The following is a 12,316-nucleotide window of genomic DNA, read 5'->3' as shown; positions in this document are numbered from 1 at the left end:
GTCAAAAAATAGTTACTTACAAGAATCATACGCAATGGATATTAAAAATGCAAAACTTAATAATTGTAGAATAAATATATATCCAGAAACCTTTTTTTTTAATTTCTTTGATAAACTTCTCTTGTTTCACTTGCAGAATCCTTTCTGAATGCTGTTCTTATTCAAATAAATTTTAAATGGTTAGTACTAACCGTTAGAAAATGGGTCCGGCCCCCGGAGCGAGTGGGAAAAGTATTGGTTATGTTGATTAGGAACAAAATATATTGAGTACACGCAACCAATAATTGTTAAAACTGTAAAAAACAAGAAAATAGAAAGTGAGTCTGGAGGTCGGAGCGAGTATAAAAAATGTTAATTTGATTGATTGGTATCATAATTAGTTAGATAAGCGTCAGATATTAGAGGAACCTAAAAGAAAGCAAATTTAAATAATGGTCCGATGGTCGGAGCGAGTATGAAATTTCTTTAAATTTTGATCTGTGATACTAAGCTAAAAATTAAACAGACTACTAAAACAATAAAATACTATGAAAACTCAAAAGATAAAAAGTGGGACCGGTGGTCGAAGCGAAATTAGTTTAAAATAGACCAAACGGGGCAAGAGCCGAATATATAACGGATAGCTTTTCATAGTCTAATACCATCTTTTTTAAAGATAAAATTTTGTTCACATGCCGCCACTGGTAGCACCATGATAAAAACAATTTAATGGCAAGCAAAAATTAAACACAAAATAAAAATATAAAGCCCTAACGTATGTAAGATAATGTAAAAAAGCACTGCAAGAGCCTAAGTGGAATTAAAATCAAAAACTAATGAGAATGTAAACATTGACTTTGATATTGGTATATGACAGCAATAAAATGAAATTATCACCGAAAAAGTTAAAAGAATTAAAAATTTTTAATTATTAAAGAAATGATGACTTGATCATAATTACTTAACCGCGTTTTTCGTCATGAAAATAGTTTACAAATTGCTATGGGAAATAGAATACCATTAATAATGGAAAAGTAATGCGACTTTAAAAATTTATATAAAATCAGTCGCCAAATTTAGCGAAAGATTCCACTTTAAGTGGATGACACGTTAACATGGCGGTCTGATACTCTAAGCCTAAAAGAATAGAACATTGGATTTCAAACACTCAAAAATAGGAAAATTGGCCACCCGGAAACCGGAAAAGACTCACCAGGAATGAAATCTCTATGGTAACCATAGGCGTATGGTATCTTGCCATATAAATTTCTATGGTAGCCATAGGCTTATGGGGTTGTGCCATACAAATCTCTATGGTAACCATAGGCGTATGGCATCTTGCCATACAAATTTCTATGGCAGCCATAGGTTGCCATAGATTACCATAGGCTTCTCTATGGCAAATTTTCCTAAGGGTTAAACTAAATAAAAACTTTTTAAACTTTAAAAAAAAAGTGCTATTATTCATAACTAAAAAAGGAATCGGAAAAGATTTATATTTTATTAGTTTCATTTATTTTATGACAATGAAACTATTGTGCGCAATTTACCATTAGATCTAACTCAACAAATTGTTTGGCGCAGCATATCCTCCTTTGGATCTTGTGCCATTAAACTTCTACATTCAATCCAATCCGGAAAAGATTTATTGTTTTGCTAAATTAAACGACAACTTTTTAAAAAAATGTTCAAGTTTTCATAATAACTAAAAAGGGGATTGGAACATCTCTTAGATTAATGATAATATCGTCATAAACCGAGTGTAAAAGAGTTATTCATTGAATTCATGGTCCGAACATTGCTTTCATATTAGTATTCAAATTGTTGAAATGATTAATTTATTCTTCTGCTATACAGATATATATTTAGAACGTACCACAGAAGAAATCTCTAAGGATATTACTTATATCCAACACAGTAAACTGCAATATTTCTATGTGTATTTTAAATATGAAGGACAAATTCTTAAGTGATCTTGACGTTGGCAGCTGGAGCGAATTTGGCAAAATGTTCATGATAAAATTATTATTTGTTAATCCAGTTCAATTTGCTTATTCATAAATTCATAGGTTATTTACATCGTAAAATGATATAACAAAGAAGAATTTCATAATAAAAAGGTGCAATAAGATTAATAATTAACAAAATTAACATTACGTATTAATTAAAAAAATATCAATAGCTTACCATGTTTTCTAATTGTAGAAACTAGAAAATTTATTTTTAATAATATTTAAAATAAATACTAATTAATCATAGTCAATGTGGAGGAATACTTTTTGGGAGAAATAAGTTGACTCGCTTCTTATTATAAAATGTAATATATTAACAGCTCTGAATATCGAGCAAATGCTACGACAACAACACGCTCTCCCGAGCGTGTTGTTGTCGTAGCATTTGCTAAGTCGGACGTCGTGGTTTCAGATGATGTTGATGACGCATGTGTTACAGTCGCTTCAGGTTTCCAGATGAATGCTGGTTTAAGGCGGTCGATATTAACATTATCTTCTTTTTCGTTTACTGAAATTTTAAATGTTTTTTTGTTTCGAGCTAGTACTTGATGTGGTCCTGAAAATTTTGGTGCCAGAGAAGGCTTTGGAGCATCACATCTGAGAAAAAACATGAGATGAGTTTCTAAGTTCTTTGTGTACGAAGACAGTTTGCTTGCAATGAGTGCTGGTAGGAACTAGTCGTAATTTTGTTATGCAGTTTCTAAGTTGATGCACGAAAGTTAAAGGGTCATTGCAATGTGGATTGACTGAATGTACGAAATCTCCTGGCAAACGGAGAGCAGTACCACATACCAGTTCGGCAGAAGAGGCATTCAGACCCCTGAGGGGGCTTACCTTCTTTAGGTAGACACAGGGAGTCACACCCCGGGCTACCCTAGTGATCTATCCTCCCTTCCGTTTCCTCTCCCTTTCCTCCTACTTTCTCTTCCCCCTTGTCGTGGTTGCCGAATTTACTGGAAAGGACTTTTTGTCTGCGCTCGATTACCACCCTGTTGTGTCGAACTCAGATGGGAAGAGACCACCCGCGTGTTTGCCGTGCGTGGAGACCCGTGTCCCTGGAAAAGGGGATCCTGGCAGTTGAGGGGTATCTTGGTACCCCAATACACTGCTTCGGCCCTTGCTTCAGGTAAAAGGGAGGTGCATATTGGCCTGTATGCATCAACCGGCTTGCCACGAACATCATCTGTTGGCTTAGGTCAAGTCAGGGGTCACTTGCTGGGCACCTCGTTAAGGGTGGAGGCTGCTTCAGGGATGACTCGCGGGCGTATAACTATTGACTAGCATTGGTGTATGTAACGTATTGGTGTTAGAACCAATATGTTGTCTGCATCCCCTTAGTTGGACTCCGTGGTGGGTGGTGCCGCTGGTAGTTGAAGTCTTTGAAATTTTCTATGGCGGAAAATGACGGCAAGGTGTTTAGCTCTGCACACCATAGCAAAAACAGCGGAACACCTTTATCACCGTGTGAATATGCTCGTTATTTTAATATAGCATTGTTAAATCCCACTGTTTCTAACATTTCGTTTAGTAAAATATCCCCATTTTTGATACACAAAGCTCTTATCTCTGTTTTAGGAGAAGTAACGTCTGTTCGAAAATTACGATAAGGTGACCTCTTAGTACAGGTATCATCTGAAAAACAAGCAACTACTCTATCAACCTGTAAAAGTATATGTTCGTTTTCAGTAAACGTCACACCTCATAAGACTCTGAACACCTCACGAGGGGTGATATCGCAATCAGAATTTATTGATGACACAGAAGAAATGATTGTAGATGAATTGCGCGATCAACATGTTATTGCTGTAAGAAGAATTAAGGTTCGTAGGAATGGCCAACTCGTTCCCACGAAACATCTCATTCTTACTTTCGCTACTCCGAAGTTGCCATCTGAAGTCAAGCTTGCCTGGTATCTGTCTTGAAAGTGTCCATACCTTTTTCTGACATGAAGCTACATACTCGAAAGTTGATAACATCATTATGGCAACAGCAATGGGACCTGAAATTTTTCAATAAATTGCATAGCATTAAATTCGATTTAAATAATTTTCCAGTGCTGCGCTTGCGTAGTGCTGATGTAAAGCTAACCAGACTCCGAATCGGTCACACCCGGTTAACACACCTCCATCTACTGTTTGGAGAACTTCCCCCCGAATGCAGTACCTGTGACGTTCCTCTCACAGTTCATCATATTTTAATAACATGTCCATGTTTTAATCAACTTCGCTTAAAGCTTTTTGGGAGTACTATTTTATGCCTGCAAGATTTGTTAGATGATACTCACCATCCTAACATTTTGGCATTTTTACGTGCCGTAGGTATTTTTAACAGCATATGAAAGTTTTAACACATCTACAATTTTATATACTTTTGCAAACATCTTACTATTTTGTACATATTACTCACTTCGTGCGTTTATACAGTTCTCAAACTTTTATCTGATTATACTCATACCTTTTATCTAATTTTCATAGCGTTTATCTTGTTTTATTCACTGATTTATCAGTTATAATTGTGCTACAATTAAATTTTGTATGTACTTAGGCTTTAGAACAATTACCGTATTGTCTGGCGCAGCATGTCCTCATTTGGACTTTGTGCCACTAAACCCTACATTCAATCAATCAATCAAGAGGCATTCAGATCCTCTTTCAACGCTGATCGAAGACCTAAAAGTACGGCAGGTAACACCGCAGGCCACTGTATTGCAGTGCAGTATCGAATTGATTGTTTTAAAGAGCGATGAAATCTCTCGACAATTCCATTAGAACTTCAAAGGTAAGGACTGGTTCTTACTTGTTCCCAAATACTTAGCTAGCGATGTGAAGAGTTGGTATTCGAACTGACGCCCTTGGTCAGTAGAAATCTGTTCCGGAACTCCAAATCGAGAAATCCAAACGGAGTAAAATGCATTTGCCACAGTACTAGCTGAAATATCCACTAAAGGAACGGCTTCGGGCCAGCGAGTAAACCGATCAATGCAAGTAAGAAGATATGAATACCCATTACAAGGCGGCAATGGTCCGACCAAGTCGAGATACACGTGATTGAACCGAGATGATGGCAAATTAAAAGTTTTAAGTGGGATGATGGTGTGTCTGACAATTTTAGATTTTTGGCACTCCAAGCATGAACGCGTCCAGCATGAACGTGTGAACTTACCTTCATCCATTTGTCGATAGATTTCATGCATCCTCCTTCGGAATATACCATTTTCGAAAGCACTTCCCAGTGTTGTTGCTTTACCTTAGAGGGAAAGGTGCCGGTAAAGGTTTATTCAAATCTGGATTCTTCACCAGGTACTCTACAATCATCGTTTGCTGGCGAATATTGATTTTTGTACGGGAAGCCATTTTTTTAAAGTAAAACGTATGAATTTTTAAGCTTTCAGTTCTAAGTTAATGTGATTTTAGCTCGCATAGAAGAGAAGGCAAACATATCGTTGCCAGATTAATAAATTAGAATTATAGTAATTTTCTAATTGGTCAAAGTTAGTCCCGCCTACAAACTTCAATTTCACCGAATCGTACGGAATGGCGATTTCGATTCCGGTATGCTCATGTTACGGCAAAGTGGGTATTACGAAATTGGCAATCCGATGAAAGCTAGTTTCCGAGCGGAATAAATTTCGGTGAGTTGGTAATAGGGCCCCTGATTTTCTATTTTCTTATCAGCTTTTTCTTTCTCCAAAATATCAAAAGATGCTTTTAGTTCTATGAACATTGCTCTGGGTATCATTTCTGGGTCTTCGCCAGACGTTAGGAAGCCATCAGCTTCGTTTTCTAAATCTGAAAATTTCCAACACAAAGCATTTTTAGAGACAATGAATAAAAGATTAACTACGTTGTGTACCATATTATGCATTTTCATTATTCTCCCACGTGACTAGGTACTTCTATGTTTATCCACTACTTCCGAATTTGTGTTATGATGCCCCAACAACAACAGAACTAAAAAATTAGTTTGATAATGTTATGTGATCTAAACGAAACTTATATTCAGAAATTTAGAGGGAACCAAGATTAATTGGTTCTGTTTCAAGCCTATTTTTCAATATTTCATTAAGGAATATGCATTAAAGATTTTTTATATAAAACTAATAACATTCTTGGCAACATTAATGATTTTTTTAAAAAAATAAAACATTCTGCTTGTTATTTTTTAGTATTTATTTTTTAAAAACCTTCTGATAGTAGACCAACCTCTGTTGATGCTGGAGGTACCTTGAATCAACTCATGACCCACATTACATTGAACCAGATAGCACAAGTATATTCAGAAAAAATATTGAGCGATAATTATATTCAATATAGTAATTATGCTATTTCTTTCTGCACACTTCGATAAATGAAATACATTCTGGTAACACAATATATCAATTAAATAAACTTTCCACCCTTTTTCTTAATTAAAAAAAAAATCTGAATTTTTTTTTAAAGTGTCATGTTTATAGAATATCAGTTCATTACACTGGGATGAGTTTGTGAAAAAAAATATGAATCCCAATATTTTACTTTCAAATAAAGTTATTACTACAGGGGTCATAGCGAGTTAAAGCTATCAAAGGTGTAAAACAATACAATGCCACTTGTTATTAATACCTTATACTCAAAATAAAAAAATGTACCGACTTTAATTGTTATGTAACCATAAGTTCTAATCACTGCCTCGAAGCTAGTTCAGCAATGTAAAACCTGTCTTAATTCATTATTTAGACACTTACCTAGTTTACTGAATATTTCTTTTCGTGATCTTTTTGCTTCTTCAAAATTATCAACGCTCTTTTTCTCTTCCCAGCATTTTCTCGATTCTTCATTTCAGCATCCTAAAAGGTAAATAAATCCAAATATGCTTTTAGTTAACTGTATTGAAATATCAGCAATAGTTTATTCCACTAAAAATAACACCCAATTTGGCAAGGAAATCTGGGTAACTGTGGACTTTTATAAGTAATAGTGGACAAGTTACGCTAAAATTAAATTTTTTTAAATATTAAGACATTAATTTTGCTACCGTCTGAAAAGAAGATTTCTGAAACTACGGAAATTCCGTAGCAGTTGGAGGGTATGTATCGACTCCAAAAAACTTTATAAATATTTCCAACATGATAATTTTCTTTCTCGAACCTTTTTTAATAAAGCCTAGAGGCACCTTGGAAATTTGTTTATCATTAATATAATAAACGTAAGCGAACATAGTTGGAAATCTCAGTATAAAAGTTTAAAAAAATGTTTAAGGACGCTTTAAAAAGAAAATAGAATGGTCATTTACTCGGTTGCAGTTAAATAATTGTATTTATACTTCCGGTTAAGTAGATCGTTTGTGTAAGTGGATTATTTTTGTTATTGTTTTAGTTTAGGTTGCCGATCCGGGATTCTCAATAATGAAATCGTGGATGAGATGACTAAAGATGCGTTACTCAAGCCATGATTCGGTGTCATCATCGCTGATGATACATTTACTTTATAAATCCCAGATATTTGCTCCGTCTTCACTGCTGTTGCTATCTTTATGGCACTACGACTAATTTCCTCACACTCTACTCGGAAGTATTGCCTATACTCCGATAGTATGAGCGTTTTGAGCCAACTAGAAAAGTTTCACTGTGATACTCATCCAATTTTATGTATCATTATTCATTTGTTAATAAGTCTTCAGAAGAACGGCTTTGAGATTTTATTTTGCTGGGTACCTAGTCATGTTGGTATTCCAGGGAATGAACTAGCTGACTCAGCTGCATGATTTGCCTTATCTGTTTTATCATTGTCCAGAAAATTTGTAACAACAATGGGACCTCAAAGTTTTTAATAAATTGCACAGCATTAAATCTGATTTATACAGTTTGCCAGTGCTGCGCTTGCGCAATGCTGATGTAAAGCTCACCCGCCTCCGAAGCTGTCACACCCGGTTAACACACCTCCATTTACTGTTTGGAGAGCCTTCTCCGGAATGCAGTACTTGTAACGTTCCTCTCACACTTCATCATATTTTAATAACGTGTTCATGTTTTAATCAACATTCCGCCTAAAGTTTTTTGGAAGTTCTATTTTATGCATGCAAGATTTGTTGGATAGCATTCACCATCCTAGCATTTTTACGTGCCGTTGGTATTTTTAACTGCATATAAAAGTTTTAACACGTCTACTGTTTTATACACTCTTAATATCTTATCACCTTTGTACATTTTACTTACTTCACGCGTTTTATATTGTATTCATACTTTTTATCTGATTTTAATCATACAATTTATCTTGTGTTATTCACTTAGTACTGTTTTATCAGTTTTAATTGTCCTGCAATTAACATTTTGCATGCACGTAGACGATTAAACTGTTTCACCATATTGTTTGGCGCAGCATGTTCTCATTTGAACCTTGTGCCACTGAACCCTACATTCAATCAATCAATCAGATATAAAGATCAACATAATCACCATAAGTTCAAATGTTAGAAACACATTTATAGAGTGCTCTTAATCATTTTCGCTTACTACCTGTTTGTTTAGTTCATTATAAAATTTTGTTCTTGAAGGTAAATTTTTTTCGTTTTATTTTTCAATATCATCGAAATAATCATACGGGAATACACCTCTTCTTAATAGTAACTCGATTTTGTTATCGGGGAAATTTTGAAACATGTGTTTGAATTGATCTTTATTTAAATTTGATGTAAGTTTATCTAGACTTGTGAACATGAATTTCAAATAATCCAAAAATCTAGTTTCAAATTTATTCGCGATCTTTTTCGAAAACGAAATATATTTTTCTTCGGTCTTGAGAATGAGAAAAATGTCTTTAGTATCATAGCTCAATTCTTTTATAAAAACATGAGCATCGTATCCTGAAAGGTTATGAAAAAACATTTTTAATTGATAAGTTGCATCGATTGCAGCACGCTTCTTTGAACTTTTGAGTCACATGATTATGGTTTCGAACTTTAACATTTGTGAGTGAAAATGACTGATTGCAAACGTAACATTTATCCGCACATTCGAATCTTCTTTGTTTATCCGCATTTAAGGGTTTAGGATTGTTGTAAATATGCTCTATTTTTTGTGCTTCATTTTTAAGGGTCTCAATAAAAACTTCTGAAGCTTCTTTACCTCGATAAATTATGGGATTCTGATAATACTCTTTGTCACGACGATTATATAAAAAGAAAAACTTACAGGAACATGTTTTTTGGAAGGATTTGTGAAAGATGATTTAGGATTATCTATTTTTAAAGTTACACACTCAAAGTCTGCATAGACTATAAAGAGGACTTTTAAAGCATGTTGAAAATTTTGAAATTTTAAAAACTTTTGTTCTTCAGTCGGCATTACTACCCAGCTAAAAATAAACTGCAGAAAATTTAAAGATAAACTGCAGTTTGAAGACAGCGGTAATTTGGCCCATAGCACTACAGAATTTTTGAAGTCGATGAACTACAAAATTACTACAGTTTGTAAATCAAATCGAAATAACTGCAGTTTAAAAACTGAAGTAATTTTGTAGTTCTTCGACTTCAAAAATTCTGTAGTGCTATGGGCTTAATCACCGCAGTCTTCAAACTGCAGTTTTTTTAAAGAATTTTTGCAATTTGATTTTAATTCGTTCATCGTAAACATTAAGAAACATATTTTTTGCAAAATTAAAACTAGTAAGTTTACTAATTTATTTTCTTTTTTAAAAACACCCTAAAAGATTTTAAAATATTATTAGTTATCTTAATAAATGTTAAAAAGCAAAACATGTTTTTTAAAAATAAAATTGAAATTTTATCCCAATCTTCCTGGAACTTTGGAATTTTTCCTTAGAAAATCACAATAATAAATTTAAAATACTATTTTTTTATACACTAAAATATGGCTTTTTGTCAAGTATTAAATGTATAGTTTGTAAACTGGCAATGGATATATTTTGGCAAATAAATACTAAAAAAATTAAAATCATTACTTTTGCTCACAAAATAGAGACAGTGTTTTCTGTGCTAAATGTAACACAAAATCTGATAATATAGATTTGTTTTGAATAAATTTATACAGAAATGTGACTCAGTTATGATATTGTTTTGTAATCAAAAGGCATTAGTAAAAATTACTTGAAAATTCATAACACATGGTGATTATACCAATATTATTCAATCACGTCTAATTTTTAAAATGATTAGGTAATCACTACCATGTGACTAAAATATTTTTATCCTTATTTTTTTAATATCAGAATTGAAATCTGTAAAAATTTTAATGTGTAAACACATTCTTAAGAAACATAAATAATATATTTATACTTCAGAAGAACACTTTTCCCAAACAATATATATTTCAGGTAGAAAATTTGTAAGCGTTTATCAGCATACTGCTAACTTTCTAAGAGGGAGCAAAAATTGGTTTAACAGAGCCAACGCATATTTTTTTAGAAAAATTCGGTAGATGTCAAGAAAAAACTTTACAGATCAATAGTAGAGTCTGGATGATACTTACCTGTGAAATATCCCGCTGGTTGATTATTTCACAAACGCAAAACTATTTTTAGCTTTACTAAGTGCAAAACTGTTTTGATAATTACTGAAACAAATATACTGGGTACTCTATATTGTATAATGTTAAAAAAATAAAACAAAGATTTTAAAAAAATAATAAAAAACAAGATTTATTTATTTTTAATAACAGCTTTAGAGCTGGAATTCAGCTTATTTCTGAGGGTGGCCAGCACAACTGAAAGGCTAACCCCAAATTTAAAAGACACGTGGCCTATTATGTCTGCCAAGTATCCTGGATTGAGAGCGTCTTTTGAACAGCCTTTAATGACGCTCTTTGATAGGCACTCTCTGCCAAACACAACATCTAGAATGTTACAGGTATATTTGGAGTAGTCGTTAGTTCGGCACATTGCTAGCTTATGCTTGTTAATGCGCAAAGACCCTCCAATTTTGATGAGGCTTTCTGCTTCATCAGACTCAGTCTTTTGTTCTTTTTTTTGTTTATATTTAGTTTTCAGTTTTTTATATTTCATTTGAAGTCTTTCCAAAGCTTCTTCATGGGATTTCAATACAGCTGCAAGATCCCTAACTTGCGTCTTCAAAACTGAATTTTCAGTTTTATGCGATTCGCACATAGAACAATCCACATCACTTCTCGGTGCATTTTTAATATGCGAAATTATTTCTCTTTCCCTCTTATTTCTGTTGCTATTGGTCATCAACTTTAGCCTAAGAAGGAACAATAGATATTAAGTAAAAGAAAATGATCTATGCTAATTTAAATACTATTCTGTTTAAAAATTCTGTTCTGCAAGAACTGATAGTGAAAATAAACAAAGTGGCACGCTATTTAGCGCAATATCTGTGTCTGCTTGGCGCCGGAATAATGACAAAAAAAGAAATTTCCTATTCAGCGAAGAAACCATTGAAGTGGCAAACGTTGCGATCAAACAGCAACCCTTATGTTTACTTTCACTATCATTTCTCGTTGAACAGACTATGCAAACTAATCAGGACTGTAAAATGAGAGTGTCAAGGAACCAAAACAGAACTTTCAAATCCCAGCTTGCATGAATTTTTGAAGGTATTTAAATTTTTATATGCAGCAATAATAACTGAGACTAATTTAAGTAAACTGTGTTTCACAAGAAAATGGATAATTTAATTCAGAAAAACTCGCCTTATATATAAATCGAACAGAAAGAATTAGAAAATATTATGCTTGTCCATTAATAATAAATTACTACCTCAGTATGACAGCTTTGCTATAAGATATGAACTCGTTAAGCCGAAGTACTTTAAAACAAATATGACAGTTAGTGAATTAGAAGTAAAGTAAACTTTCATTCCCTAATTTTTTCCCTCCAAAATAAAGCAATTTGAAACAGTCATGTACCAAAACCATCACTAAATTTAAAAAAAGAGAAATGAATGTTATGGTGAAATTAAAATTAAATCAGAAACTGTTAATTACTCTACAGTTTGTCTAAAGCAGGGGTCGCCAAACTTTTTTGATTATCGACCCCTATATAATTTTTCGAAATCTCCATCGACCCCCGCAAAAGTAATTTTCTGTTAATTAAAATAAAACTCTATTAGATACTGTGTTTGTACATTTATTTTATGATTTTAAACATTTATTAAAGTAATAGTACATTATGTAACAATAGTTTTATGAAAAATATATTAATATTGAAATTTAAATACCTTATTATTAAATAATAAGTAATTATGCATAAGTAGATATAATAAGTAAAGTAACTAAAGATTTACTGCTTCTTGATCAATAAGATGGGTGGGCCTGGTGTTTTTTTGCAAGGTTCGCTATATTGGGTTCAAAATTGGTCAATTTTAATTTTCGT

General features: G+C 33.2%; 2 protein-coding genes across 2 annotated transcripts in view; both read right to left on the bottom strand.

Moving 5' to 3' along the window:
- Positions 1 to 1,073: 1,073 nt before the first annotated feature.
- On the bottom strand, positions 1,074 to 5,163 carry LOC139426835 (uncharacterized). Its single transcript, XM_071186935.1, has 5 exons — positions 4,788 to 5,163; positions 3,859 to 3,990; positions 3,509 to 3,623; positions 2,310 to 2,588; positions 1,074 to 1,116 (listed from the first exon to the last, which is right to left on the bottom strand). The coding sequence occupies exons 1-5, from the start codon at positions 5,161 to 5,163 to the stop codon at positions 1,074 to 1,076; spliced, it is 945 nt and encodes a 314-aa protein (XP_071043036.1).
- A 5,251-nt stretch (positions 5,164 to 10,414) lies between these two features.
- The window catches only part of LOC139426787 (uncharacterized), a 5,894-nt gene continuing 3,992 nt past the window's right edge, over positions 10,415 to 12,316 (bottom strand). The window contains exon 3 of the mRNA XM_071186765.1: positions 10,415 to 11,183. Coding sequence (XP_071042866.1) covers positions 10,625 to 11,183 — 559 coding nt within the window. The 3' untranslated portion in view covers positions 10,415 to 10,624. The remainder of the gene's footprint in view (positions 11,184 to 12,316) is intronic.

This window comes from Parasteatoda tepidariorum, chromosome 10 (assembly GCF_043381705.1).
Source record: "Parasteatoda tepidariorum isolate YZ-2023 chromosome 10, CAS_Ptep_4.0, whole genome shotgun sequence".
NCBI lineage: Eukaryota > Metazoa > Arthropoda > Arachnida > Araneae > Theridiidae > Parasteatoda > Parasteatoda tepidariorum.
Note: the sequence above shows the minus strand (reverse complement) of the source record. Positions and strands in the feature narration are given on the sequence as shown.

Excerpts from the sequence above, each read along its gene's own strand:
- LOC139426835 (XM_071186935.1), bottom strand. The coding sequence starts at position 5,163 with ATGGATGAAGGTAAGTTCACACGTTCATGCTGGACGCGTTCATGCTTG. Across the intron at positions 2,589-3,508 it reads GATATTTTACTAAACGAAAT|ATGTGATGCTCCAAAGCCTT; the intron begins GTTAGAAACAGT and ends GTTTTTTCTCAG. Across the intron at positions 1,117-2,309 it reads TTTGCTCGATATTCAGAGCT|GCTTAGAGTATCAGACCGCC; the intron begins GTTAATATATTA and ends CTATTCTTTTAG.